The sequence below is a fragment of the Scyliorhinus torazame genome, chromosome 4 (genome assembly GCF_047496885.1).
Source record: "Scyliorhinus torazame isolate Kashiwa2021f chromosome 4, sScyTor2.1, whole genome shotgun sequence".
In the NCBI taxonomy this organism is placed as follows: Eukaryota; Metazoa; Chordata; class Chondrichthyes; order Carcharhiniformes; family Scyliorhinidae; genus Scyliorhinus; species Scyliorhinus torazame.
Window position 1 is genome coordinate 165859187 of NC_092710.1, and position 24880 is coordinate 165884066.

Genomic DNA, 24880 nt, shown 5'->3' on the forward strand with positions numbered 1-24880 from the left:
TAAAACATGAAAAACTGCAAAGTGGTACAAACTACGTTAAGTAACATTTGTTTCTCCAGTTCTCGTGTTCCACTCCACCTTCCGATGTGTTACTTGTTTACATGCAATTCCCTTGGGTCAGGAGAGTGAAATGGTTGAGGCTATCAATTGCTCTGGTTTCCAGAGATACAGGTCCTACTATAAAATTTGCTGATACGAAGTAGAGCAAGTCTTTGCCTGCATTTCAGACTCGTCACTGTGTGATACATCAGTATCACATGGCATTCCAGTCAACAGCCTAAATGAGAACACACAATACACAATTTGCCTAAAGCGCAAGATTCTGTGCAGTATGTTTCTCGCACATTTAAACTTACCAAGATCTGGTTGATAGTTGTGTACTTGATTATTTGAATTTTGCAGAATCAGTTTGGAATGCTACATATTTCTGTTTTGGCCTGAGGTGTTTGTGCATCACAAAGCTGACAGCTCATGGAGTTTTGCCAGAATTCAAGATTAAAATCAGTAATAACGATAACAGACCCAACAGATAAAAAAGAAAACCATACAATTAGCTGGGACTATTTTTTTATTTTATTTTAAAGGTGAACTTTTTTTTATTTCAACAAACAATTAAGTTTTACATCAGTTCTTGCTTCAGTGTAAGACTGGCAAATACACGTCCTGCAGTTTCTTATGAAAGCCCATTTATTTCAATTCCATAAAATCTTTGTATGCCTTTAAGGTCTTTGCTATTTAAAAATTAGGACCCCAGTCAGGTCAACTTTATCAAATGATCTGAGAAATTATTTAAATTCATTAAATATTGCATGCAATCAAAACAGACCAGAAATGAAAAAGAATGAAATATGAATCCTATTAGCACAGGATCTACAAATTAACAACACTGGTAGTCAAAACTAACAATTCCAAGTATCAAGAGCAAAATAAACAGGATGTAGGTAGCTAGGTAGGATTGTTCTTTTTAAAAATCAATATCACAAAAGGTCTTCTAACTGGCTTCTGGGAGCCACTGAAGATCTATTCCACTGTATTGAAACCCAGGACTCCCTATGTCATTCCCTTTAAAAAGAGAAAAATAAAATTACAATTTAATTACATATCAATGAACTCCTGTTCTTTTTTTTTTTTAAAACAAGATTTTTAGCATCAGGATACCAATGTTTTATTCAAAGTGGAATAATTGCTATCTTACGGATAAACGATTGGTTAAACAAGCAACCAAGATTGAATAGTCAATGAAGCATGCTATCTAGTGCCTATGCACTTCCACCTGAAATCAGGGATTTTATGTGCCCATTATGATTATGACTTGCAATTTCCACCCCCCCCCCCAAAAGCTTTTCCTGTAAACTCCGAATCCTCAATGAAATGTGCTAAGTGTCCTCTTTTGCTAATGAACCAAACATCCATGATTGCATGGGAGATTAGGCCAGCAATGACTGTCATCTCACTATGATGCACAATGAAAGTGGACAGGGAAAGTGATGTAGCTATTAATTAAGACAACAGATTAAAGAGATGAACCACAGACCAGTATTAAATTCCTCATTAGTTTGAGGCTTGTATGTGTATTTTTAGCCTCACCAAATATGCTCACAATGTTCAACAGTCGACGTGGATTGAATTTATTGGGAAATTAATACGTAATAGAGCAAAGTATTCATTACACTTTACTCATTTATTTTACTATTTCATAATATTGCTCGCCTAAAGGGCAAGAACAGATTTGTACCAACATATTTTAACCAAACCATTAGGTGTGAATCATTGTGCACAAATTGTGCACAAATCACTACAATTCAACTTTGATCTAGGCAAGATCCTCTTTCAAACAATGCACTAATTTTTTGTAGAAATTCTGCCGGGTAATAGTGCATGTTTTATCACAGAAATGATGTAATAGGATTTCACCCATGGGGCATATTCTATCCCGAGCAGCTGCTGTTACTCAAGATTAAAAAAAAGAGAAAAAATAGGAAACTTTTAAGCATATGGGATCCACCGATAGCTCTAATGGTATCTTTGAGGGTAAATTAATTACATCATCAAAATTACCTTAGTTCACAAGCCAGGTTCAGATGAAGTTGACTCTTCAGCCTACTTGACCTCTTCCTCCCAAAGTACCAATCTTAATCCTTTCCCATTACAGAAGCTAACAGCAGCATAAACAAATCCAATACCCTAACTACGAGCACTCTTCCTAGCAAGTTATTGTAGCTTTTGATTAGTCTCTGTTTAAATGCTTACTGGCACTTGTACTAAATCTGTGTTTTGTCACAGTGATCCTATCCTTCATTGAGTTTTTGCCTCAGAATATGTTTTAAAAGTTCATTCATGGGATGGGGACATTGTTGGCTAGGCCAGCAATTATTGCCCATGATAATTGCCCTCGATAAGATGGTGGTGAGCTGCCTTCTTGAACCGCTGAAGTCCATGAGGTGTAGCTACACCCACAGAGCTGTTAGGGAGGGAGTTCCAGGATTTTGACCCAGCAACAGTGAAGGAACAGTTCCAAGTCACAATGGTGTGTGGCTTAGAGGGGAACCTCTAGCTAGTGGTGCTCCCTGTCTTTCTTGATGGTAGTGTACATGGGTTTGGAAGATGCTGTCTAAGGAGGGTTGGCGAGTTCCTGCAGTACATCTTGTAGATGGTGCACACGGCTGCCACTGTTCCCGTCAGTGGCGAACGGAATGAATGTTTGTGGATGAGATGTCAATCAAGTGGGCTGCTTTGTGCTGGATGGTTATCAAGCTTCTTGGAACTGCACTCATCCAGGCAAGTGCCTTGTAGTTGGAAAACAGGCTTCAAGCAGTCAGGAGTTAAGGAGTTGAATTTCTCGCTGCAGGTTTCCCAGTCTTTGTCCTGCTCTGGTAGCCACAGTATTTATACAGCTGGTCCAGTTCAGTTTCTGTCAATGATAACCCGCAGGATATTGATGGTGAGGGATTGAGCAATAGTAATGCCATTGAATGTATGGTCTGATAGTTAGATTCTCTCTTGTTGGAGATGGTCATTACCTGGCACTTGTGGCAGCAATGTTACTTGCTATTTGTTAACCCAAGCCTGGATATTGTCCAGATCTTGCTACTTTCGACATGGGCTTCTTCCATATCTGAGTCTTGAATAGTGCTGAATATTGTACAATCAACATTTAAAGTATTGAAGTATTCTGATGCATGGATTGAGATGATAACTCCTTAGGAGTTTCAGATGAAATCTTTCAAAGACAACTCTTAACAACAAAAAATTGCAGTGATCTTAAGCAAGCTTCTGTACCTTGCAACCAAATTTGAATTAAGGACTTCATCACTCCAACTTCAGCAGCTCTACATCAAAGATAAGGGTGGCATTGGCTGGGATGACTCCGGGATGGCCTGTTGCACCATATGCCATGTCAGGGGTACAGGTCAGTTTTGCCCTTTGCCCCAAACTCATCTGTTATTGGAAAACAATTGACTTTTTGGTTATGATTGTATTAGTTTCCATTCATTTGAAATAAAACGTTTTCCTTCTACTTTATATTAATGGTAAAATATAGTAACACATTTTCCACAGAAATAGAAAATTTGATTCTGTCATTGCACTGTACACCTACTAAAGTTAGACACGTTGATATTTAATTTTTCAGTTCATTATTCATCAACACTTTTATTGCTCACAGAAAACTGCATCTACCATTTCATCATCCTCTGAAAGAACAAGATCAAACCACACTTTTAACTGTGCTGTTCACTCACAAAAAGCCCCTCTGACTAGTAAACCTTCTGACGCCACACTTGGGCTCACTGCTCCATTAAATGTTTTAAAAATAAATTTCGAGTATCCAATTATATTTTTTCCTATTGAGAGACAATTTATAATAATAATCTTTATTGTCACAAGTTGTTAACATAATGTTATGTTAACATTAGCATAATGTTAACATTAACATAATGATGTTACTGTGAAAAGCCCCTAGTCGTCATATTCCGGCGCCTGTTCGGGTACACAGAGGGAGAATTTAGAATGTCCAAATGACCTAACAGCACGCCTTTCGGGACTCGTGGGAGGAAACCGGAACACCCGGAGGAAACCCATGTAGACACGGGGAGAAAATGCAGACTCCGTACAGACAGTGACCCAAGCCGGGAAACGAACTTGGGACCCTGGAGCTGTGAAGCAACAGTACTAAACACTGTGCTACCGCGCTGCCCACATTTAGCGTGGCCAATTCACCTAACCTGCAGAGCTTTTTGGGTTGTGGGGATACCCACACAGACACAGGGAAAATGTGCAAATTCTACATAGACAGAGGCCCGGGGATGGAATCGAACCCGGGTCCTCGGCGCCGTGAGGCAGCAGTGCTAACCACTGTGTCAATGTGCTGCCCCCAACTGTTCCCTTAAATGAGATGTTGATGTTTAAGGCTATTATTTAATAGCTAGCAATATACATAATCATAACTGTTGCCATGTGAAGTTGAACTTTTATCACAAACGGCATAATTGATTTTTAAAAATTTGCTTTATTTTACGGAATTTACCACTGGGCTTGTTGAGCACGTATGCCAATGAAAGGAGTAGATGGAGGGTGGGGAGGGAACAATGAAACATCAAACCCAACCAACATCAGCAAGCAAAAACAAAATACAAAAGTCACGCCAATCACACAAGAACAGAAAATAGGAGCTGAAGAGGAACGTGGGCATGCCGGATGACCAGAAGGGAGCCATGGGAGGCCTAGGCCTCCCAAACCTGCAATATTCCCACTCGGCAGCAACCGCGGAGAGGGTAAAGGGGTGGATAAAAGAGCCAGTAGCTGACTGGGTACTTATGGAGGACGGCTCCTGCAGGGGGACCTCCCTCCAGGCCCTAGCCACGGCAGCACTCCCATCCCCACCGAACAAATACTCAATAGGCCCAGTGGTGATAGCAAGACTATGGTTGTGGAATGAACTGCGACAGCATTTTGGGCTAACTGAAATGACCGTTAAGGCCCCATCTGCAATAACCACAGATTCACGTCCGCGACAATGGACGCCACTTTCAAAAGGTGGAGACAGGACGGTGGGATGCTGACAGTTAGGGACTTCTACACCGACAACAGACTGACAACACTCGAGGAACTAACAGAGAAATTCCAGCTGATGGGGGAAAACGAACTAGATACATGGAGCTCAAAAACATCTTGTGTAGGGAAACAAGGACATACCCATGACCACAGCAACAGTTGTTGTTAGAGGACCTACTAGACGCAGACATCTTAGGGAAGGGGAACTGCTGCGACATGTATGGACGACTACTTGGGAGGGCTAACACACAGCTGAACGAGACAAGAAAAAAGTGGAAGAAGGACTTGGTGTTTGAAATAGGGTGGGAACTTTGGAGCGAAGCATTGCGTAGGGTCAACTCCACCTCCACTTGCACAAGGCTAAACCTAATGCAGCTGGAAGTGATACACAGAGCCCACTTAACCAGAACCCAAATGAGCAGGTTCTTCCCAGAGGTGGAGGACAAATGCGATCGGTGCCAAGGAGGCCTGGCCAACCATGCCCACATGTTCTAGTCTTACCCTAGACTTGTTGGGTTTTGGACAGCCTTCTTTGAGGCAATGTCCAAGGTGGTGGAGATGAGGGTGGAGCCTTGCCCAAGAGTGGCAGTCTTCGGGGTATCATAACAACCAGATCTCTTCATGGGGAAGAGAGCTGATGCCTTACATTTGCCTCCCTAATCGCCAGCCGGAGAATCCTGCTCGGCTGGCAATCAGCAGCACCACCCAAAGCTGCGGACTGGCTGTCCGACCTATCGGAATTTCTCCAGATGGAGAAAATCAAATTCGCCATCCGGTGATCGGAAGAAGGTTTCCACAAAATGTGGGGGTCATTCACTCAGCTGTTCCAAGACTGCAGCCAACAGCCAGTAGCCAGTAAACTAGAGGGAACTGAAAGCCACAACACAATAACGTATGCCAATGAAAGGAGTAATGGGAGGGTGGGGAGGGAACAATGAAATGTAAAACCCAACCAAGATCCTGAAGCAAACAACAAAATACACGGTGTCATGCCAATTACACAAGAACAGACAACTGGAGCTGAAGAGGAAAGAGGGCACGGCAGACGACCAGAAGAGGAAGGGGGGTCAGAAAGAAAGGTAGGGGCAGAGGTGGTCGAAAATGGGTGACCCAGTCAGGAATAAACACCCACTGGCGAGCGCAAAAGAAGAAGCGCAACCGGTGCAAATAGCTAAACACAACAATGTACATACAATTCTTCCTTTTCTATTTGTTCTTTACTGTTTTGTTTTACTGTTTTGTATTATTAGTCTATTATTTTACTCCTGTTATCTTCCAATTTTGTTCACAATTGCCTATATAGCTTAAAAACCCTCAATAAAAACACCTTAAAAAATTTACTGTATCATAAAGTTATCAGCTGTACCTAATATAACATTCCATAATGTGTCTTTTAAAAGCATTTGGTGAAATATATATCTTTAAATATATAACCATACAATAAATACCTGTGCCATGCCTTCTTCCCAGCCTTTAATTACTTCCTGTCTGCCAATTTTGAACTTGAAAGGCTTGTTTCTGTCTCTGGAAGAATCAAACTTCTTTCCATTCTGCAGCATTCCTGCAAATACCATAAAATCCTCTTTGAAACCATGATGGACATAAAGACAAAAACAATAGGATGTCTTGAACTTTCTCTAAATAAGGATTCACACCTTAGGCAATATAAAATTCTGTTCAATTACGGAAGCCAAAATTCTTTTGAGAAACAGGTATTACACAGCCAGTTGATATCCTAAACTTCTGAATGGTGCAATGATATAAAATAAAATAATTACTCATGAATACACATCACACAACTTTAGATATCCCAGGATAAGATCATTTTCTTTTTTGGTAAATCTCTGCTCAAAACCATTATCCTACATTTCAGGTTCAAAGCTTTCACTGCCAAAATAATTTTGAAACAGTAGATGTATAAGAATTTGAACAGAATCAAGTATTTGTGCCATTCAAGACTGGACTTTTATTTGCTTTAATGTGCACACGAGTGCTGCAGAGAAGGTGCAGCCAGGCTATTTTTTTAAGGTGGGTTAGCCAAATAGGACAAGATGACATAAACTTAAAAGTAAAACAAATGAGAAACAAATCTTTATTCAAAAAGGTGTTAAATGCTCGGAACAATTATTCATTAGGTATACTGTCAAAGGCACGGAGAACATTTAAACCACAGTTAGATGCTAGCCTAGTTAACTTGAGAGTAAACAACGATGTGCAGATTAGGTGGATTGGCCATGCTAAATTGCCCCTTAGTGTCCAAAGGTTAGATGGGTTTACAGGGTTACGGGGATAAGGAGGCGGGAGTGGGCCTAGGTAGTGTGCTCTTTCAGAGGGTGGGTGCAAATTTGATGGGCCGAATGGCCTCGTTCTTCACTGTAGGTATAAAAAAATAGCTTGGAAAGGTTGATTTGGCATTCTCACCTTTGACTCAATTTTACTCAAAATACATCTTATTGTGGTTATGTCAAAATACGACTGCCAATCTCCACTCTTTTAAGGAAAACATTAACCCAGTTATTTTAACCAGGTTAATGGTCTCAAAAGAAAAGCTGGCAAAACAATTTTAGACAAAAGGTAAATTGACTTAACATCCTACTGTATAATACCAGCTCTAATGCTACTTTTTACGAATAGTCGAGTCAAATTTTTAAATTTCTATAACTTGATAATAGCCAAGCACAGTACAATTGTTACAACTTGTATACATATCGAACAGGCTCATTGCAGCACGGTAGCACAGTGGGTAGCACTGTTGCTTCAAAGCTCCAGGGTCCCAGGTTTGATTCCCGGCTTGGGTCACTATCTGTGTGGAGTCTGCACATTCTCCCTGTGTCTGCGAGGGTTTCCTCTGGGTGCACTGGTTTCCTCCCACAAGTCCCAAAAGACGTGCTGTTAGGTAATTTGAACATTCTGAATTCTCCCTCTGTGACCCGAACAGGCGCCGGAATGTGGCGACTCGGGGATTTTCACAGTAACTTCATTGCAGTGTTAATGTAAGCCTACTTGTGACAATAAAGATTATTATAATGTATATTTGGAATGGCACAACTGAAGACCCAATGGGCATCTACATTTTTAAAAGTGTAATTGTGCAGAAAATGTAGGATTGTCATTAGTGATTTATGTAATGCAAATATTTTCAAAGCTCATCTCATTAAAATGTGATTTATTTCACATTCCCTCCCCACCCATAGGGAAGCCAATTTATCAGTTTTATATATGCAGGATATAATTACAGAACTTAGAAACTTTACCAAAAACAGCGCCCCAATTACAATCACAAACAAACCTCAACTGTTGGGAATTAAATATTCAAGGGTATGTGACTATGGTGATGGGGTAGCTTTGTGAGTACGTGATGGAATAAGTACAACAGCAAGAAGTGACCTTGGATCGGAAGATGTAGAATCCATATGGGGGGACGTAATAAATAACAAGGGAATGAAGAAACTGATGGGAGTAGTCTGAAGGCCCCAAACAATAGCTATACTATCGGACAGAAAATAAATCAAGAGATCATAAAGGCATGTAAAAAGGCAGTACTTTAATCGTGAGTGACTTTAATCTTCATGTAGATTGGGAAAATCAAATTGGTAGAGGTCACCATGAGAAGAATTCATAGAGTATATTCAGGACAGTTTCCTAGAACAATATGACGTGGGTCCAACCAGGGTCAGGCTATTTTGGATTTTGGTATTGAGGCAGGTTTAATAAATAATCTCAGAGTAAAAGTCCCCTGTGAAGCAGTGACCATAACACGACAGAATTTATCACTCAATTTGAGAGTGAGAAACTTGGGTCAGATACAACTGTGCTGCACTTAAATAAGGGTGATTATAAAGGAATGAGGGCAGAGTTGGCTGGAGTGGACTGGGAAAGGAGTTTAGCAGGAAAAAATGGTTGAGCAGCAATGTCAGATATTTCAGAAAATAGTTCATGACTCGCAATAAAGAAATATATCACAATGAAGAAGAATGATTCTAGGAAGGGGATAAATCAACCATGGTTAACCAAGGAAGTTAAGGATAGTATTAAACTGAAAGAACAACATATAGGGTGGGATTTACCGACCAACCCACCGCATGTTTGTCATTGGCCAAGGCAGCTTGCCAGCAGGATTTTCTGATCCCTGTCAACAGGATTTCCCATTGATTGTACCCCATGTCGCCGGGAAACCCATGCACCGTTGGTGGGACCATTCCGCTAGTAAATTCCGCCCATATTGTGGATAAAGATTAGTGGTAAGCCAGAGAATTGGAAAAAGGTTGAAAACCAACAACAATAATCACAAAAAGAGGGAGGAGAAGAACTATGATGGTAAACTAGCAAGTAATATAAAAACAGGCAGCAAGAGCTTCTTTAAATCTATGAAAAAGAAGAGAGAGGCCAAGTGAACATAGGCCCCTTAGAGAATGAGACTGGGGAAATAATAATGAGGAACCAGGAAATGGCAGAGGAGTTAAACAAATACTCTGTATCAGTCTTCACGGTGGAAGACACAAATAACATTCCAAAAATACTAAATAATCAAGGAGCAGGGGCGGGAGGAAATGAATACAACAACAATCATTAAAGAAAAAGTATTGGGGGAACAAATGGAGATAAAAGGTTAATAAATCCCCTGAACTTGATGGGTTGCATCCCAGGGTATTAAACAAAGTAGTTACAAAGATAGTGGATGCATCTTCCAAGGATCCTTAAATTCTGGAAAAGTCCCAGAGAATTGGAAAACTGACAATGTAACATCTTTATTCAAAAAAGGAGGGAGACAAAAAACAATTAATTATATGCAAGTTAGCTTAATATCGGTCATTGGAAAATGTTAAGAGTCCATTATAAAGGATTTAATAACAGAGCATTTATAAATGCATAATATAATCAGGTAGAGTCAGCACGGCGTCATAAAGGGAAAATCAAGGGCGGGATTGTCCAATCCCGTGACAGAGTGTCCACGCCGTCGTAAACACCGTCACGTTTTACAACGGTGTGAACGGGCCACTCCCACGACTAATTTAGGCCCCTACAGGGGGCCAGAACGGCTCCAGCTGCAGATCCCGGCGCGAACTGTGCGGCGCGGGATCCGCACATGCTCAGTGGCGCCGGCTCTCATGCGCAGTGGCCCCCTACAAGGCGCCGGCCCCAACGCAACATGGCGCAGGACAACAGGGGCCGGCGCGTAGGAAAGGAGGCCCCCAGCCACAGAGGCCGGCCCGCCGATTAGTGGGCCCCGATTGCGGGCCAGGCCACATCGGAGGCCCCCCCCCCGGGTCGGCCCCCCCTTTCCCTCCAGAGGCCGCCACCCAACCCTTGCACGCCGAGGGCCCGCCGGCCCAGAGCAGGTGAGAACGGCGCTGGCGGGACTTGGCTCTTTTCTACGGCCACTCGGCCGCGCCAACCACGCCGGTGCCAATGGTGCCAATTCTCCGCTCTGCGGAGAATCGCGTGCCGGCGTCGGGGCAGCGTGGCCCATTCGCGGGGATTCTCCGGCCCAGCCCGGGGCTGGTAGAATCCCGCCGCAAGTCTGACAAATGTATTAAAATTCTTTGAGGTGGTAACCAGCAGGATAGCTGAAGGGGAACCAGTAAACGTAATATACTTGGGATTTCCAAAAAGCGTTCGATAAGGTATCACACAAAAGGCTACTTATTAAGAGCCCATCGTGTTGGTGGTAGTATATTAGCATGGATAGAGGATTGGCTAACTAGCAGAAGAGAGAGAGTTGGGAGAGGAGCATTTTCAGAATGGCAACCTGTAACTAGAGTGCGACAGGAATCCGTGCTGGGGCCAGAAGTATTTGCCATATAAATGACTTGGATGAGTGATGTGAATGCCAAGTTTGTGGGTGACACACAAATATGTCAGAAGGCATGTGGTGAGGATGACAAAGTCTACAGAGGAATACAGACAGGTTAGTTGAGTGGGCAAAAACTTGGCAGATGGAGTATAATGTAGAAAAATGTGAAGTTGTGCACTTTGATAGGAAGAATAAAGGAGCTGAATATTATTTAAATTGAGAAAGATTGCAGAAAACTGCAGCACAGAGGGATTTGGGGTCCTTGTGCATAAATCACAAAAGGCTAGCATGCGAGTTCAATCGGGAACTGGGAAGGCAAATGGAATGTTGGCATTTATTTCAAAGGGAATTGCGTATAAAAATAAGCAAGTCCTGTTAAAACTTTGCAAGGCAATAGTTAGACCAGACTTGGAATACTGTGAACAGTTTTGGTTCCCTGGCATTGGAAGCAGTCCAGAGAAGGTTCACTACGTTGATCCTGGTTATGGAGGGATTTTCTAATGAGGAGCGGTTCAGTAGGTTTGGCCTGTATTCATTGGAGTTAGAGGTGACCTTATTAGAGGTGACATATAGGATACTCAGGGATTTGACACATTAGATCCTGAGAGGATGTTTCCTCTTGTGAGAGTGTCTAGGGCCATAGGGAATAATCAGAGTAAAGGGTGGCCTGTTTCAGACAGAGATGAGGAGGAAATGATTCTGTGGAATTCTTTACTGCAGAGAGCTGTACAGACTGGGTCGTTAAATATGTTAAAGGCAGGGATCGACAGATTTTTAATCAGCAAGGGAAGCAAGGGTTGAGGATTACATCAGATCAACCATGATCTCATTGAATGGTGGAGCCGACTAGATGGGCCGAGTAGCCTAATTCTGCTCCTCGGTCTTATGCCAGTAAGTTGTTTTTGTACCATCATTCAACACTTTCATCACTAGTGTGCCAAACAGAATTTTTCAATATATATATATTGAAAGACTATAATATGAACTTGTTCATAAGTTAGAAATTTAACATGTTAATCAATTTCTGAAGTATCATACAAAAACACATTTTTGAGGAGCTGCAAAACGCTGACCTATTTCTGCAGAATTGGTTATAAAATCCAGGTCAAAGTTTTGCCTTTGGTTGTCTGACAGCATGTACTGGATGCCTCTCAAAGCAATAAGTGGCTCCATAAATTCACAGAAAATAAATGTCACCACGAATCCTGTATTTTAAAAACATCAATTTGACAGTGGGCTCTGCATATGCTTTGGGGGGAAAAAAATCTTTCAGAAGGCATTTTATGACTATCCATTTCATGTTGCAAGTCATTTAGATCATCTGACAAGCAAAATAGTTTTCACAGATTTCAGTAATACAACAAAATGCATTATTTACCAATGAAAAATAAATTCATAATTAGTAACTGGATCTGCCATTTAATTTTATGGACTTAACCTGTTGATGTTTATATTAATTCACTTCACACATTTTCACTGAAATGGTAACACTCAGGAAAAAAAATGACAAAATATCTTCTGCAAAGCAAAATATTTATAACCTTAAACCACAAGTGTCTTTGAATATTAGGAAACTAATGAATCATTTAGCTTTGTGTAACAGCAAAGTATATTGATACATATTGTATTATATGTCTACAGGATTCTTGCAACACTTCAGATTAGACAAAAACCTTATTCTAATGATATTCCCAATTTGCCACACAGGACCATAAAACACGGGAGCAGAATTAGGCCACTCAGCCCATAGAGTCTGCTCCGCCATTCAATCATGGCTGATATTTTTCTCATCCCCATTCTCCTGCCTTCTCCCCATAACCACTGATCCCTTATTGATCAAAAACCTATCTATCTGTCTTAAAGACACTCAGTGATTTGGCCTCCACAGCCTTCTGCGGCAAAGAGTTCCACAGATTCACCACCCTCTGGCTGAAGAAATTACTCCTCATCTCGGTTTTAAAGGAGCGCCCCTTTAGTCTGAGATGGTGTCCTCTGCTTCTAGTTTTTCCAACAAGTAGAAACATCCTCTATCCAGGCCACGCAGTATCCCGTAAGTTTCAATAAGATCCCCCCCATCCTTCTAAACTCCAACGAGTACAGACCCAGAGTTCTCAATCGTTCCTCATACAACAAGCTCGTCATTCCAGGGATCATTCTCTTGAACCTCCTCTGGACCCTTCCAAGGCCAGCACATTCTTCCTTAGATAAGGGGCCCAAAACTGTTCACAATACTCCAAATGGGGTCTGACCAGTGGAGAGGTGTAGCGACAACAATCTCTCCCTCAATGCCAGCAAAACTAAAGAGCTGGTAATTGACTTCAGGAAGCAAAGTACTGTACACACCCCTGTCAGCATCAACGGGGCCGAGGTGGAGATGGTTAGCAGTTTCAAATTCCTAGGGGTGCACATCTCCAAAAATCTGTCCTGGTCCACCCATGTCGACGCTACCACCAAGAAAGCACAACAGCGCCTATACTTCCTCAGGAAACTAAGGAAATTCGGCATGTCCACATTAACTCTTACCAACTTTTACAGATGCACCATAGGAAGCATCCTATCAGGCTGCATCACAGCCTGGTATGGCAACTGCTCGGCCCAGGACCGCAAGAAACTTCAGAGATTCGTGAACACCACCCAGTCCATCACACGAACCTGCCTCCCATCCATTGACTCCATCTACACCTCCCGCTGCCTGGGGAAAGCGGGCAGTATAATCAAAGATCCCTCCCACCCGGCTTACTCACTCTTCCAACTTCTCCCCTTGGGCAGGAGATACAGAAGTCTGAGAACACGCACGAACAGACTCAAAAACAGCTTTTTCCCCATTGTCACCAGACTCCTAAATGACCCTCTTATGGACTGATTTCATTAACACTACACCCTGTATGCTTCATCCGATGCCAGTGTTTTTGTAGTTACATTGTATATGTTGTGTTGCCCTATTATGTATTTTCTTTTATTCCCTTTTCTTCTCATGTACGTAATGATCTGTTGAGCTGCTCGCAGAAAAATACTTTTCACTGTAGCTCGGTACACGTGACAATAAACAAATCCAATCCAATCCAATCCAATCCAGAGCCTTATATAGCCTCAGAAGTACATCCCTGGTCTTGTATTCTAGCCCTCTCGACATGAATGCTAGCATTGCATTTGCCTTCCTAACTGCCGACTGAACCTGCACGTTAACCTTAAGAGAATCGTGAATAAGGACTCCCAAGTCCCTTTGTGCTTCTGATTTCCTAAGCATCTTCCCATTTAGAAAATAGCCTATGCCTCCATTTCTTCTTCCAAAGTGCATAACTTCACACTTTTCCACATTGTATTTCATCTGCCACTTCTTTGCCCACTCTCCTAGCCTGTTCAAGTCCTTCTGCAGCCCGCCTGCTTCCTCAATACCACCTGCACTTCTACAGATCTTTGTATCATCTGCAAACTTAGCAACAGTGCCTTCAGTTCCTTCCTCCAGATCATTAATGTATATTGTGAAAAGTTGTGATCCCAGCAGCGACCCGAGGTACACCACTAGTCACCAGCTGCCATCCTGAAAAAGACCCCTTTAACCCCATTCTCTGCCTTCTGCCAGTCAGCCAAACCTCTTATTTAACAGTCTCACAATGCTCTGAAAAAACCCAAAAAGATTTATGCTTAATTTTAATATTCTTTAAAACACAAGAACTTTGCTATAACATGCACAATTTCACTGCTGGGCAAGAGGTAATAAATAAGGCTACATTTAAAAAATTTTAATTTCCCATTTTGTATTCTTTCATCCCCAGTTGTCCTTGAACTGAAACTTGCGAGGCCATTTCAGCGGGCGGAGCTCACCGCGTTGATGTGGGTCTGGGATCACACCTACCCGGCCAGGTAGGGTTGGCATTAGCGAACCAGATGGGTTTTTACAACAAGTGGTGATAGTTGCCATGGTCGCCATTGCTGAGACTAGCTTTATATTCCACACTTATTAATTGAATTCAAATTCCACCAGCTGCCGTGGTGGGATTGGAACCGATGTGCCCTGAGCCTGAGCTTGACTCGGCTTCTGGATTTGTCCAGTGACATTACCAATACACCACCATTTCCATTATGAGAACTGGTTTTGCCACCATAAACTAGACTTAACGGAGAGCCCTTCAGATGGTGAAAATCCAGCATAGACATTATATATGGCACTCTGTGGGGCAACATCTGCCATTTTAGATTTTGAAACTATGTTACAAAGAATGAATCTGCCATTTTGTGGATTAATTTCCACAGATACAAATAGGAACGTGTGGAGGCACTAGAGAGGATTCAGAAAAGATTGACCAGGATGGTTCCAGGTACTAGGAACTTAAGTTGCCTGGGTAAATTGGAGTAGTTTGGCTGTTTTCCTTGGGGGAAAGAAGATACGAGTAAACTTGATAGAGGGGTTCAAAATCATGAGGTGTATGGGCACAGGTAGGTAGCAACTGTTCCTGTTGGTGGAAGGATCGAGAACCAGAAGAGACAGATTTAAGGCGACTGGCAAAAGATGCAATGGTGACACAAGGAAAAAAAACCTCCTTCCTCATAGCAAGTGGTTAGCATCGGATTGGACAACTTGAGAATGTGGTGACAGCAGATTGAATCGAGGCCTTCAGAAGAGAATTGGTTATGATCAGAGAAAGATTTGCAGACCTAAGGGGAAAAAGCCTGGGAAGTGGGACAGTAGAGTTGCTCTTGCCAAGAGCTAACATTAACATGGCAGACCAAATGGCCTCTTTTGTGCTGTAACCACGCAATGGATTCTGTAAACACAAATTGGATAAAATAATTCTCATAGCAAGCCAACACTGCTGCAGTGATATTTGTCTTGCTGACACAAACGTTTCTCCAACCCCTTTTCAAATATTTTAGTAAAATTTATTCATTTTACTTTTGACAAGTCACAGCTGAATTGCACAACATGTTTTCCCCCCAAACTAAGAATAGAAACCTTCACCTGTTTTCCTTTTATTCAGCAGAAGTCTGACGCACACTGCCAGCAATAACGCACTTGTCAATTTTTACATTTCAGGAGAAAATCTGAATATATTAAATGGTTATAGCCAAGAGAATGGAAAGAATAATTCCTGCAGTGCCACTGAAAGATAAATACTTTTCATTACATTTCAAATTCTTCTAATTTAAAACAAGCCAATGCAACTTTACTAGAATTTTATACCGAATAGACTTAATTTCTTTCTCTGAAAAAATAACGTTGGCACCCAAATTTATCTGAAGTATATGTGCATCTGGTAAGTATAAACAGAGATACTTTGTAAATAGTATTTTTCAGCTCAGCCTCCACAAGGAGTTCCATTTAAAGATGAATTCTAGATACAATAAGTACAAAGAAAAAGGTGAAAGGTGGTCGATACACGAAACATAAAAATACGGGATCAAATCACTTGGGATTAAAAGTATTAGGAAATGTTTCTGCAGTAAGACCTTGTATTGAACGAAAGGGGAAAGTAAAAGCTACATCATCTGAGGCAAAATATAAGTCAGCAACTCATAATGACCTCAGTGCTATCAGTGTCAATGATCTAAAGCAAATCTGATTTAGTCTTAAATGGTACCAGCACCTTACGATGACATCTTCAATCAAATTATTAACCCGTTAGAGAGAACAATATTCATTAATTTTACATTACACAAGTCGGAGAATCCTGGACATGGAATAGACTGTACTCGGTCAAAATAAATAGCATGATCCAGCATCCTAACCTGAAAGAACTGTCCAGCCCAGAAAGGAAAATAAATTAATATTTTGAAAAATGTTGTACTCAAATCAAATGTATATAGAGTATTTTAGTTACTTTTACATCTGTAATTTTAACTTCAGGATTAAAATCACAGCAAAAATGACACCACGCAATCAGAACTTCTTTCCAGTTGTGTTGCATGTTTTTGTGTTGCTGTCAGAGGATAGCGTGTTTAGTTATTAACCAAGTCAAATTTCATTTTATAAAATGGGATTTTATTATTATTTTATTCATTAATGGGATGTGGACTTCGCAGGCGGTGTCAGCATTTATTGTCCATCCCTAATTGCCCTTGAGGGGGCAGTCAAGAGTCAACCACATTGCTGTGGGTCTGGAGTCACATGTAGGCCAGACCAGGTAAGGATGGCAGATTTCCTTTCCTAAAGGACATTAGTGAACCAGATGGGTTTTTACAACAATCTATAATGGTTTCATGGTCACCGTTAGACTTTTAATTCCAGATTGTTATTGAATTCAAAAGTCACCACCTGCAGTGGTGGGTCCCCAGACCATTACTCTGGATCTCTGGTTTACTAATCCAGTGACAATACCATTACGCCACCGCCGCCCCATATGAAGTGTCAAATTTCTTACATGATAAATCCAAACAAGCATTTTTTGATTGTTGCTGTAGTTAATTATTAATTTTATATTTTACTTTATTGAAGGATTAAGAGGAAAATGACAGTAATGTACCAGTTTTCTTTTTTTAAAAATAAATTTAGAGTACCCAATTCAGTTTATCCAATTAAGGGATAATTTAGCCTGGCCAATCCACCTAGCCTGCACATCTTTGGGTTGTGGGGGTGAAACCCATGCAAACACAGGAAGAATGAGCAAACTCCCCAAGGACAGTGACCCAGAGCCTGGATCGAACCTGGGACCTCGGCGCTGAGACACGGCAGTGCTAACCACTGCACCACCGTGCTGCCCCTAACGTACCAGTTTTCTGACCAATTTGTGGCCTGAAGTTGCACTGGTGGGATGGTGGGGGAGTGTAATAGGATTTAACAGCACTGAAAGTGTGGGGGAGAGGCAAGTCCCAGGTTTAGGTACCACTGGGGCAAGGTGCTTAAGCTTGCTAAATATATTTATACACTCAAGTGTTGGAGTGTCAGCATCATGGTAGTACTGCATCACATGGGAAAATTGGGTAGGCAGGTAACAGGAAGTTTCCAGTATCCGAGTACTGGAAGAGAGTTTTCCAGATGTTGGAATTTAGGATCAAATTCTGGGGAGCTGGTGAGGTGAGATGCAGATGAGGAATCATAGAATCACTACAGTGCAGAAGGAAGCCATTTGGCACAGTGGTTAGCGCTGCTGCCTGTTTGCTCCAGGGACCTGGGTTCAATTCCAGCCTTGGGTGGTAGTGGGTGGCACTATGGCTTCACAGCACCAGGGTCCCAGGTTCGATTCCCGGCTTGGGTCACTTACTGTGCAGAGTCTGCACTTTCTCCCAGTGTCTGCGTGGGTTTCCTCCGGGTGCTCCGGTTTCCTACCATAGTCCAAAGATTTGCACGTTAGGTGAATTGGCCATGCTAAATTGCCCCTTGGTATCCAAAAGGATAGGTGGGGTTATTGGGTTACGGGGATAGGGTGGGGGTGTGGGCCTAGGTAAGGTGTTCTTTCCAAGGGCCGGTGCAGACAAAATGGGGTGAATGGTCTCCTTCTGCACTGTATATTCTATGATTCTACAAGACTTTATCGATATTATTTATATTGGGCGCAATTCTCCCAAAGAATTTCTAAGTGTGATTCCTCCCTTTCATGGGCATGGTTGGTGGGTCGGCACTATCCAGATCGCAATTCACCCTTGCTTTGAAATGTCTTTGGCGATAGGTTGGTTCTGCACTGGCAATGAGGGGCAGGGCTTAAACATGCCAGTAAACCCGGTTTCACAGAGATTGGGTGCTCTTTTTAAAGGGCGCTTGATCTCTCAGTTTTTTAATATTCGTTCATGGGAAGTGGCCGTCACAGGCTGTGCCCATCCCTAATTGCCCTTGAGGGGGGCAGTTAAAAGTTAACCACATTGTTATGGGTCTGGAGTCACATATAGGCCAGACCACACAAGGGTGACAGATTTCCTTCCCTGAAGGACAATAGTGAACCAAATGGATTCTTACGACAATCGATAATGGTTTTATGGTCATCAGTACACTTTTAATTCAAGATTTTCTTTTTATTGAATTCAAATGTCACCATCTGCAGTGGCGGGATTTGAACCTGGGCCCCCAGAGCATTGCTCTGGGTCGCTGTTTTACTAGTCCAGTGACAATACCACTACGCCACTGCCTCCCACCCTCTCACCCCCTGCATCGGGGCTTCAGTGCCCTCCCCACCAACATCAATCCCCTCCAAAAGCACTGGGACCCCCCAAATGGGTCTTCCTTCATGCCCCCGACAGTGCCAACCTGGCACCCAGGCAGTGCCAACCAGATGGCACTTTCGGGGGGCCCTACCATCTCCCTGACCAACCAGGGGTTACAATGTCCTCAGAGCCCCCCAATGTGGTCATCATGTCTGGTCCACGGTGGTGGTGATCAGTAGTGATTCCCGCCAGTTTCACGTTGCGCCAGCTGTGAGAGAATTCCGGAAGCCGGGAGAATCCAGCTTCAAACAGCCAAGCAAATTTAAATTAGGATTTAAATATGCTAATCTTGTTGTCGCCAGCGAGGGCGTGGACCAGGTTAGGGGCCGGATTCACCTAAAAATGATTTTGGTTGGTTTTGTGGGGTGATTCCGCCAGGTGTTTGGAAACAATCCAGATCACACTTCACCCATAGTTATTTTTTGGAGCTTGGGGAGATTCTCTCTGACTTATCCCAGACTTACAATTTTTTCTGGAGCGGGGAACTAAAGATATCGGCAAGAACTGCTCCTTTGAGATCGGGGTGCTATTTTAAAGATATCAAAGTTGATGGTCCCCTATACTCCCCCATGGACATCATGGCCCACCCACGCTGCAGACATGGGAAGCATCCTTAAACCCCACGGGCAACCTCCAACTCCCCCCTCCTATGCACGTGACCCCCATCCCCCCCCAAATCAGGGCTTTGCCACCAACCCCAGCGCGCCCCCCACCCCAAACAAGTGAGCATACCCCACTATGGGATGCTGGTTCTCTCCACCTTTAAGGCCACAACACCCTTCTTTCCTCACCCCAACCCTTCATAACCCCTTCATCCCCCCCCCCACCCTTCATACACACCTTTCACACCCCCACCCTGCCTGCACCCCTTCAGGCGTCCCTTTATGCACCCCCTTCATCTCCCCTTTTCATGGGCCCTCAGACCCCATCCTACCAGGTTGGCTCTGCCCTGACCTCAGCATCGGGGCATCGATGGCCTATCAGGGCCCTCCCCCCCAGCATGGCCATCATGTCTGGTTTCCATATTTGGAGCCGGGATACTCCGGCCTCAAACGGCGTGCACATTTAAAAATATTTAATGATTCATTTAAATATGCTGATCTAGGTCACGCCCAGCGGGAGCAGGTGCATTTCACTCGGCTCGGCACCCGGCTCCAAACCAATTTTTGGCCCCTCCCATTATTCACCAGGAACAGCGGGATCGGTGCCAGGTGCAACGCAGCGGAAAGTCACACCCCTCCGTCAGCTGGAGCACCGGAAGCATCGCACACCGTTTTGTGCCCAGCGCAGATCCCGTTTCGGGCCTCTACCACTATTCTCCCGACATAGTAGAATTTAAGCTGGCCACAATGGGGCCGGAGAATTGCCCCCTCTCATTTTTTTCAAATAATTATTTTATCTGTAGTAGAAATGCCAGCCAGGTTTATTTTGATACGTTACTGTTTTTCTATTAATGAATCAAAACACATCTCCAGTACTGATAAAATAGAAGCTATTCAAAGTCAAGGTTTCTATCTCTCAATGGCACTATTACTTGCCCTTCCCATTTTCTGAAGTAAACTGCATGGTGGGTGTTGGCTATTTACTATTGCACATTTGTACAAAATATCCAGTAAAGTATAAGCAGATTTTATGTTTACTATACACTGCAATTATGAGTGCCAGTTTAAAATGTCAAATAAACATTCAGTGTTTCGTCTACTATTCTTTTTCGATGTACTCGTTTCACTTTTTTGTTTTTAAGATATGACACGGTTATGTGCTATGATAGACGAGTACCCATACACTGGTTAGGCGACGTATCTTCAATGAAGCTGGGAACAAGCAGACTACCACACAAAAGTATGTCCCACGTTCTGCAACAGTGAGTTGCATTGATCTTGGAGATGACAGCCATCCTTCTCCACAGATTGAAGATTGAATTTGATTGTTGTTGTACTCTGAATAAACTTTTGTTAAATAGTTTCACCCCAAAATGCCTTGCAACTGATATAAAGGGAAACAAACACCAAAGAGACAGGAGAGTGGAATTCTCCTGCATGCTCTGTACCAGATTATGAAAAGAAATAGCAAAGAAGCAGTAACCACAAACAGTCCCTGGAAACACTATGACACATGGATGATTCATCTCACTCATAATCTAATCTTTTCCACACAAACAGCAGCAATACATACATTGCTAATTTTCCATCAAATGAAACAAAAGTGAGCCCTGTGGAATAAAAACATTCCTCAGATATGACTTAATGAATCAAGATTACGTTTTTTAATAATTGACTGCTCTGCCTCTGTTCATCTCTCAGCGTAAAGAGCCACATTTTGGGCAAGTGACCCACATTTCCTGCTGTCAACATGTCATCACCTCGGAATAAGTAGGAAGTCCACAATTCCCTTGGGATTTAGGTGTTATGGGGATCCGCTGGAAATTATGAATCGACACAGAATTATTTCACCGTGCGTACAGATTATTTGAGCATTTATGAAGAGAGGTGTTATTCTTCTGTCGAACACACAGGGGTTGAGCAGATTTTGCCATGAACTCTGGGTATGCCGCATCATTTTTAAAGGAAAACACATACTTGCCTCCTTTTCCCACTTTATTCCCATACTCGCCTTATTAAAGCGATAATCTCTTCCATTACAATAGATGACTACATTTCAAAAAGCACTCAACAAGTTATGAAAGTCATGAAGAGGTATAAAATAAATGCAAGTATTTTCTTTACACAGAGTTGAAAGTGGGAATCATTAGTTCTAGTTAAGCAACAAGCCATAAACGTACTGAAATGAAACAGAAAATGCGGAAAATACTCACCAGGTCAGGTAGCATCTGTGGAGAAACAGGTGAAGGGCAGGACTTCTCCCACCCCACAGCACGTTTCACCATTGGCCGGAGGTGTGGGGGGGCATTCCCTGTTGTTCACTAGGAAACCTGGCAGGGGAGTCGCCATCGGCAGGACAGGAAGATCCCGGCGGTGGGAACGGCTGGAAAATCCCGCCCAATGTTTCAGATCACGACCTTTCAAATCTCATCTCGATTACTGATGAGTACTTGCAGCACTTTCTGCTTTTTTCTTTCAAATTCCCAGAATCTGCCGTGTTTGCATTTGTCATAAACTAACTGTGCCTGTTGTTGCCTTGGCAATAATGTTGAGTGTTTTATTTTCACCACTACAGTTAATAGCTCCATCGTTGCAGCTCAGCTTTCAAGAGGTGGCATCATCATAAATGGCTTCAGAGAGATGTAAAGCTTTTCAACCAGATGGGGGAAAATCTGCTGCCGACATGTGAACATGCCGATGGCTGCAGTGTAGGCTTTCTATCTCGAGTAATCGTGGATCCTGATTGTCCTTCAACTAAGCTTTGTACTTTCTTGAGCTTCCCCTCAGGCACAGCTCCATACTCAACCTCTGCTGGCTCACTCCCCAATATTCATGTTAATCACATTTACAAATGGTGTTTTAAACTGATACAAGTTGGAAAGCAAGCATTAGCAGATTTGCACATTTACTTTATATCGGTGTTCCACAGGCTATAGGCCCAGGGTTAAGGTGCGTTAAACCAAATTACTCCCCAGTGGAACTTACGGACTGAAAATCCATTAATATTAACTCACTACATTAACTCACATTCAATGTGTGTTAGCTCTATCCCAGAAGAATGCCACCCTGCAGGACTCAGTTTATTTTGGTCCAACCATTCAGGAAATTGCCCAGGAGACTTAGCAATGGGCGATTCCAACCGATCCTTATCCTAATGAAGCAGTTTAATCCTGTTATTCAATTTACAAAGCAATAAATGTTTGTGCCCAACGTCCTACAGACCATTTGCAATATATTGTGCCACAACCCCGTAATCAAGTAATGGTCTGATAATATTTACATTCAAAATAACATGAAAAAACAGGCAAAAAAATATGTAATAGCATATCCAACACATTTGGCATTGGGAGAGGGGGAAGATAACGTTATCCATCCAAATTCCAATCAGATATTTATTCCGTCGCAAGTCGCCTGACGTCCTTCCTGGGACCAGGAAAGCAGTTTATGTTCTAATTAATTGATGCCAGTAAGTCAGCTGTGAAGCACATCTTTTAGTTTGAACGACAAACTGGGCCTAGCAGTTTTTATTTTTTTTAAACTTTCACTTTGTCTCGACCAAGGTATTTCTGTGAACCAGAATGGGCAAAAAGATGGAGGAGCTATAAGTGGCCAAAGGCAGGAATTACATACAATTGTTGGAAGAGGGTGGTCACGTGTCATTCATCAAGCCACGTAAATAACAAAAAGAAAATGTCCCTTTTGATATTCTCCTTCTTGTAGCTTTACTTTGGTATGTGCATGTAGGACACCAAATGAATTAGAACACATTGTACTTTTGCACCCTTTTGCCATAATTACTGGCTGAACACCGTTACATTGTGTCTGCCAATGAATTGAATGCTTGTATCAAGCATTCAATAAGCTCCATTGTAAACAGTGCTATTTTGCTTTATAGTATTTCTACCTCAACTCAGTTGATCAGCAATACTTAAATATTTCAATATAGGTTTACAAAATATTCTAGGCATTTAAGAAATACAAATGCAGAGCCCTCCATTATCCAAAAGAACACAAGGCAGGATAGGAAGGTTTTATTTTTCCACAGCGAGTTATGAGCCTGAAAATGGGGTCGAAGCAGATTCAACAATAAAACTTTCAAAAATGAATTGGATGAATACATATTCAAAGTTATGGGGAAAGAGACCAATAGTATTGCTCTTTCAAAGAGCTGACACAGGCATAAATCACCTCCTTCTGTACTTTTATCATTCGATGAATCTATCGATGCATGTATATAAACAGTAATGTTTTGATCAGGTGAAGTCCACTAAACCTATTCTTCCAAGCTTTATTTCATAGAATCATAGAATCTACAGTGCAGAAGGAGGCCATTCGGCCCATCGAGTCTGCACCGGCCCTTGGAAAGGGCACCCTACCTAAGCCCACTCCTCCACCCTATCCCCGTAACTCTACCCTTTTTGGACACTAAGGGCAATTTAGCATGGCCAATCCACCTAACCTGCATATCTTTGGACTGTGGGAGGAAAACGGAGCACCCGGAGGAAACCCACGCACACACGGGGAGGATGTGCAGACTCCGCACAGACAGTGACCCAAGCTGGGAATTGAACCTGGGACCCTGGAGCTGTGAAGCAATTGTGCTAACCACTATGCTACCGTGCCGCCCTAAATGTACTGAAATGAAACAGAAAATGCGGAATTTCCTCATCATAATTATGGAATTAATAACCCTGAAAATCAACTCATCAGTTTTTCAAACTTCCCATGGCTGAGTGTTCCATTACCTACACAATTCTTTCACATTTCTGCTGTTCAAGCATTCTGCCATCTTCCCTATATGCCATTATTAGCACCTTCATTCTTTAACATTTCCTTTGTCTTAATACAGATGCTCGGCTGGGGAGGGATGGTCCAGGTGCCTGTTGGACGGTCGGTCTCAGACGTGAACCCGGTACAATACAGTCTGTCGGACAACGGTGCCCCTCCCATATCGCCCCATTGCCAAAGTTTCGTACATGGACCATGTCCATGCCATGTAGGGCAGCACGGTAGCATTGTGGTTAGCACAATTGCTTCACAGCTCCAGGGTCCCAGGTTCGATTCCGGCTTGGGTCACTGTCTGTGCGGAGTCTGCTCGTGTGTGCGTGGGTTTCCTCCGGGTGCTCCGGTTTCCTCCCAGTCCAAAAGATGTGCAGGTTCGGTGGATTGGCCATGATAAATTGCCCAAAGTGTCCAAAATTGGCCTGTGTTGGGTGGGGTTACTGGGTTATGGGGATAGGGTGGAGGTGTTGACCTTGGGTAGGGTGCTCTTTCCAAGAGCCGGTGCAGACTTGATGGG

The 24880-nt window shown here is 42.7% G+C and overlaps 1 protein-coding gene across 1 annotated transcript in view; it reads right to left on the reverse strand.

Moving 5' to 3' along the window:
- Window positions 1-555: 555 nt before the first annotated feature.
- Window positions 556-24880, reverse strand: part of fkbp1b (FKBP prolyl isomerase 1B) — a 60956-nt gene continuing 36631 nt past the window's right edge. Inside the window, exons 3-5 of the mRNA XM_072498855.1 lie at window positions 6501-6613; window positions 3280-3438; window positions 556-1062 (exon numbers count right to left, since the gene is read on the reverse strand). Coding sequence (XP_072354956.1) covers window positions 3310-3438; window positions 6501-6613 — 242 coding nt within the window. The 3' untranslated portion in view covers window positions 556-1062; window positions 3280-3309. The remainder of the gene's footprint in view (window positions 1063-3279; window positions 3439-6500; window positions 6614-24880) is intronic.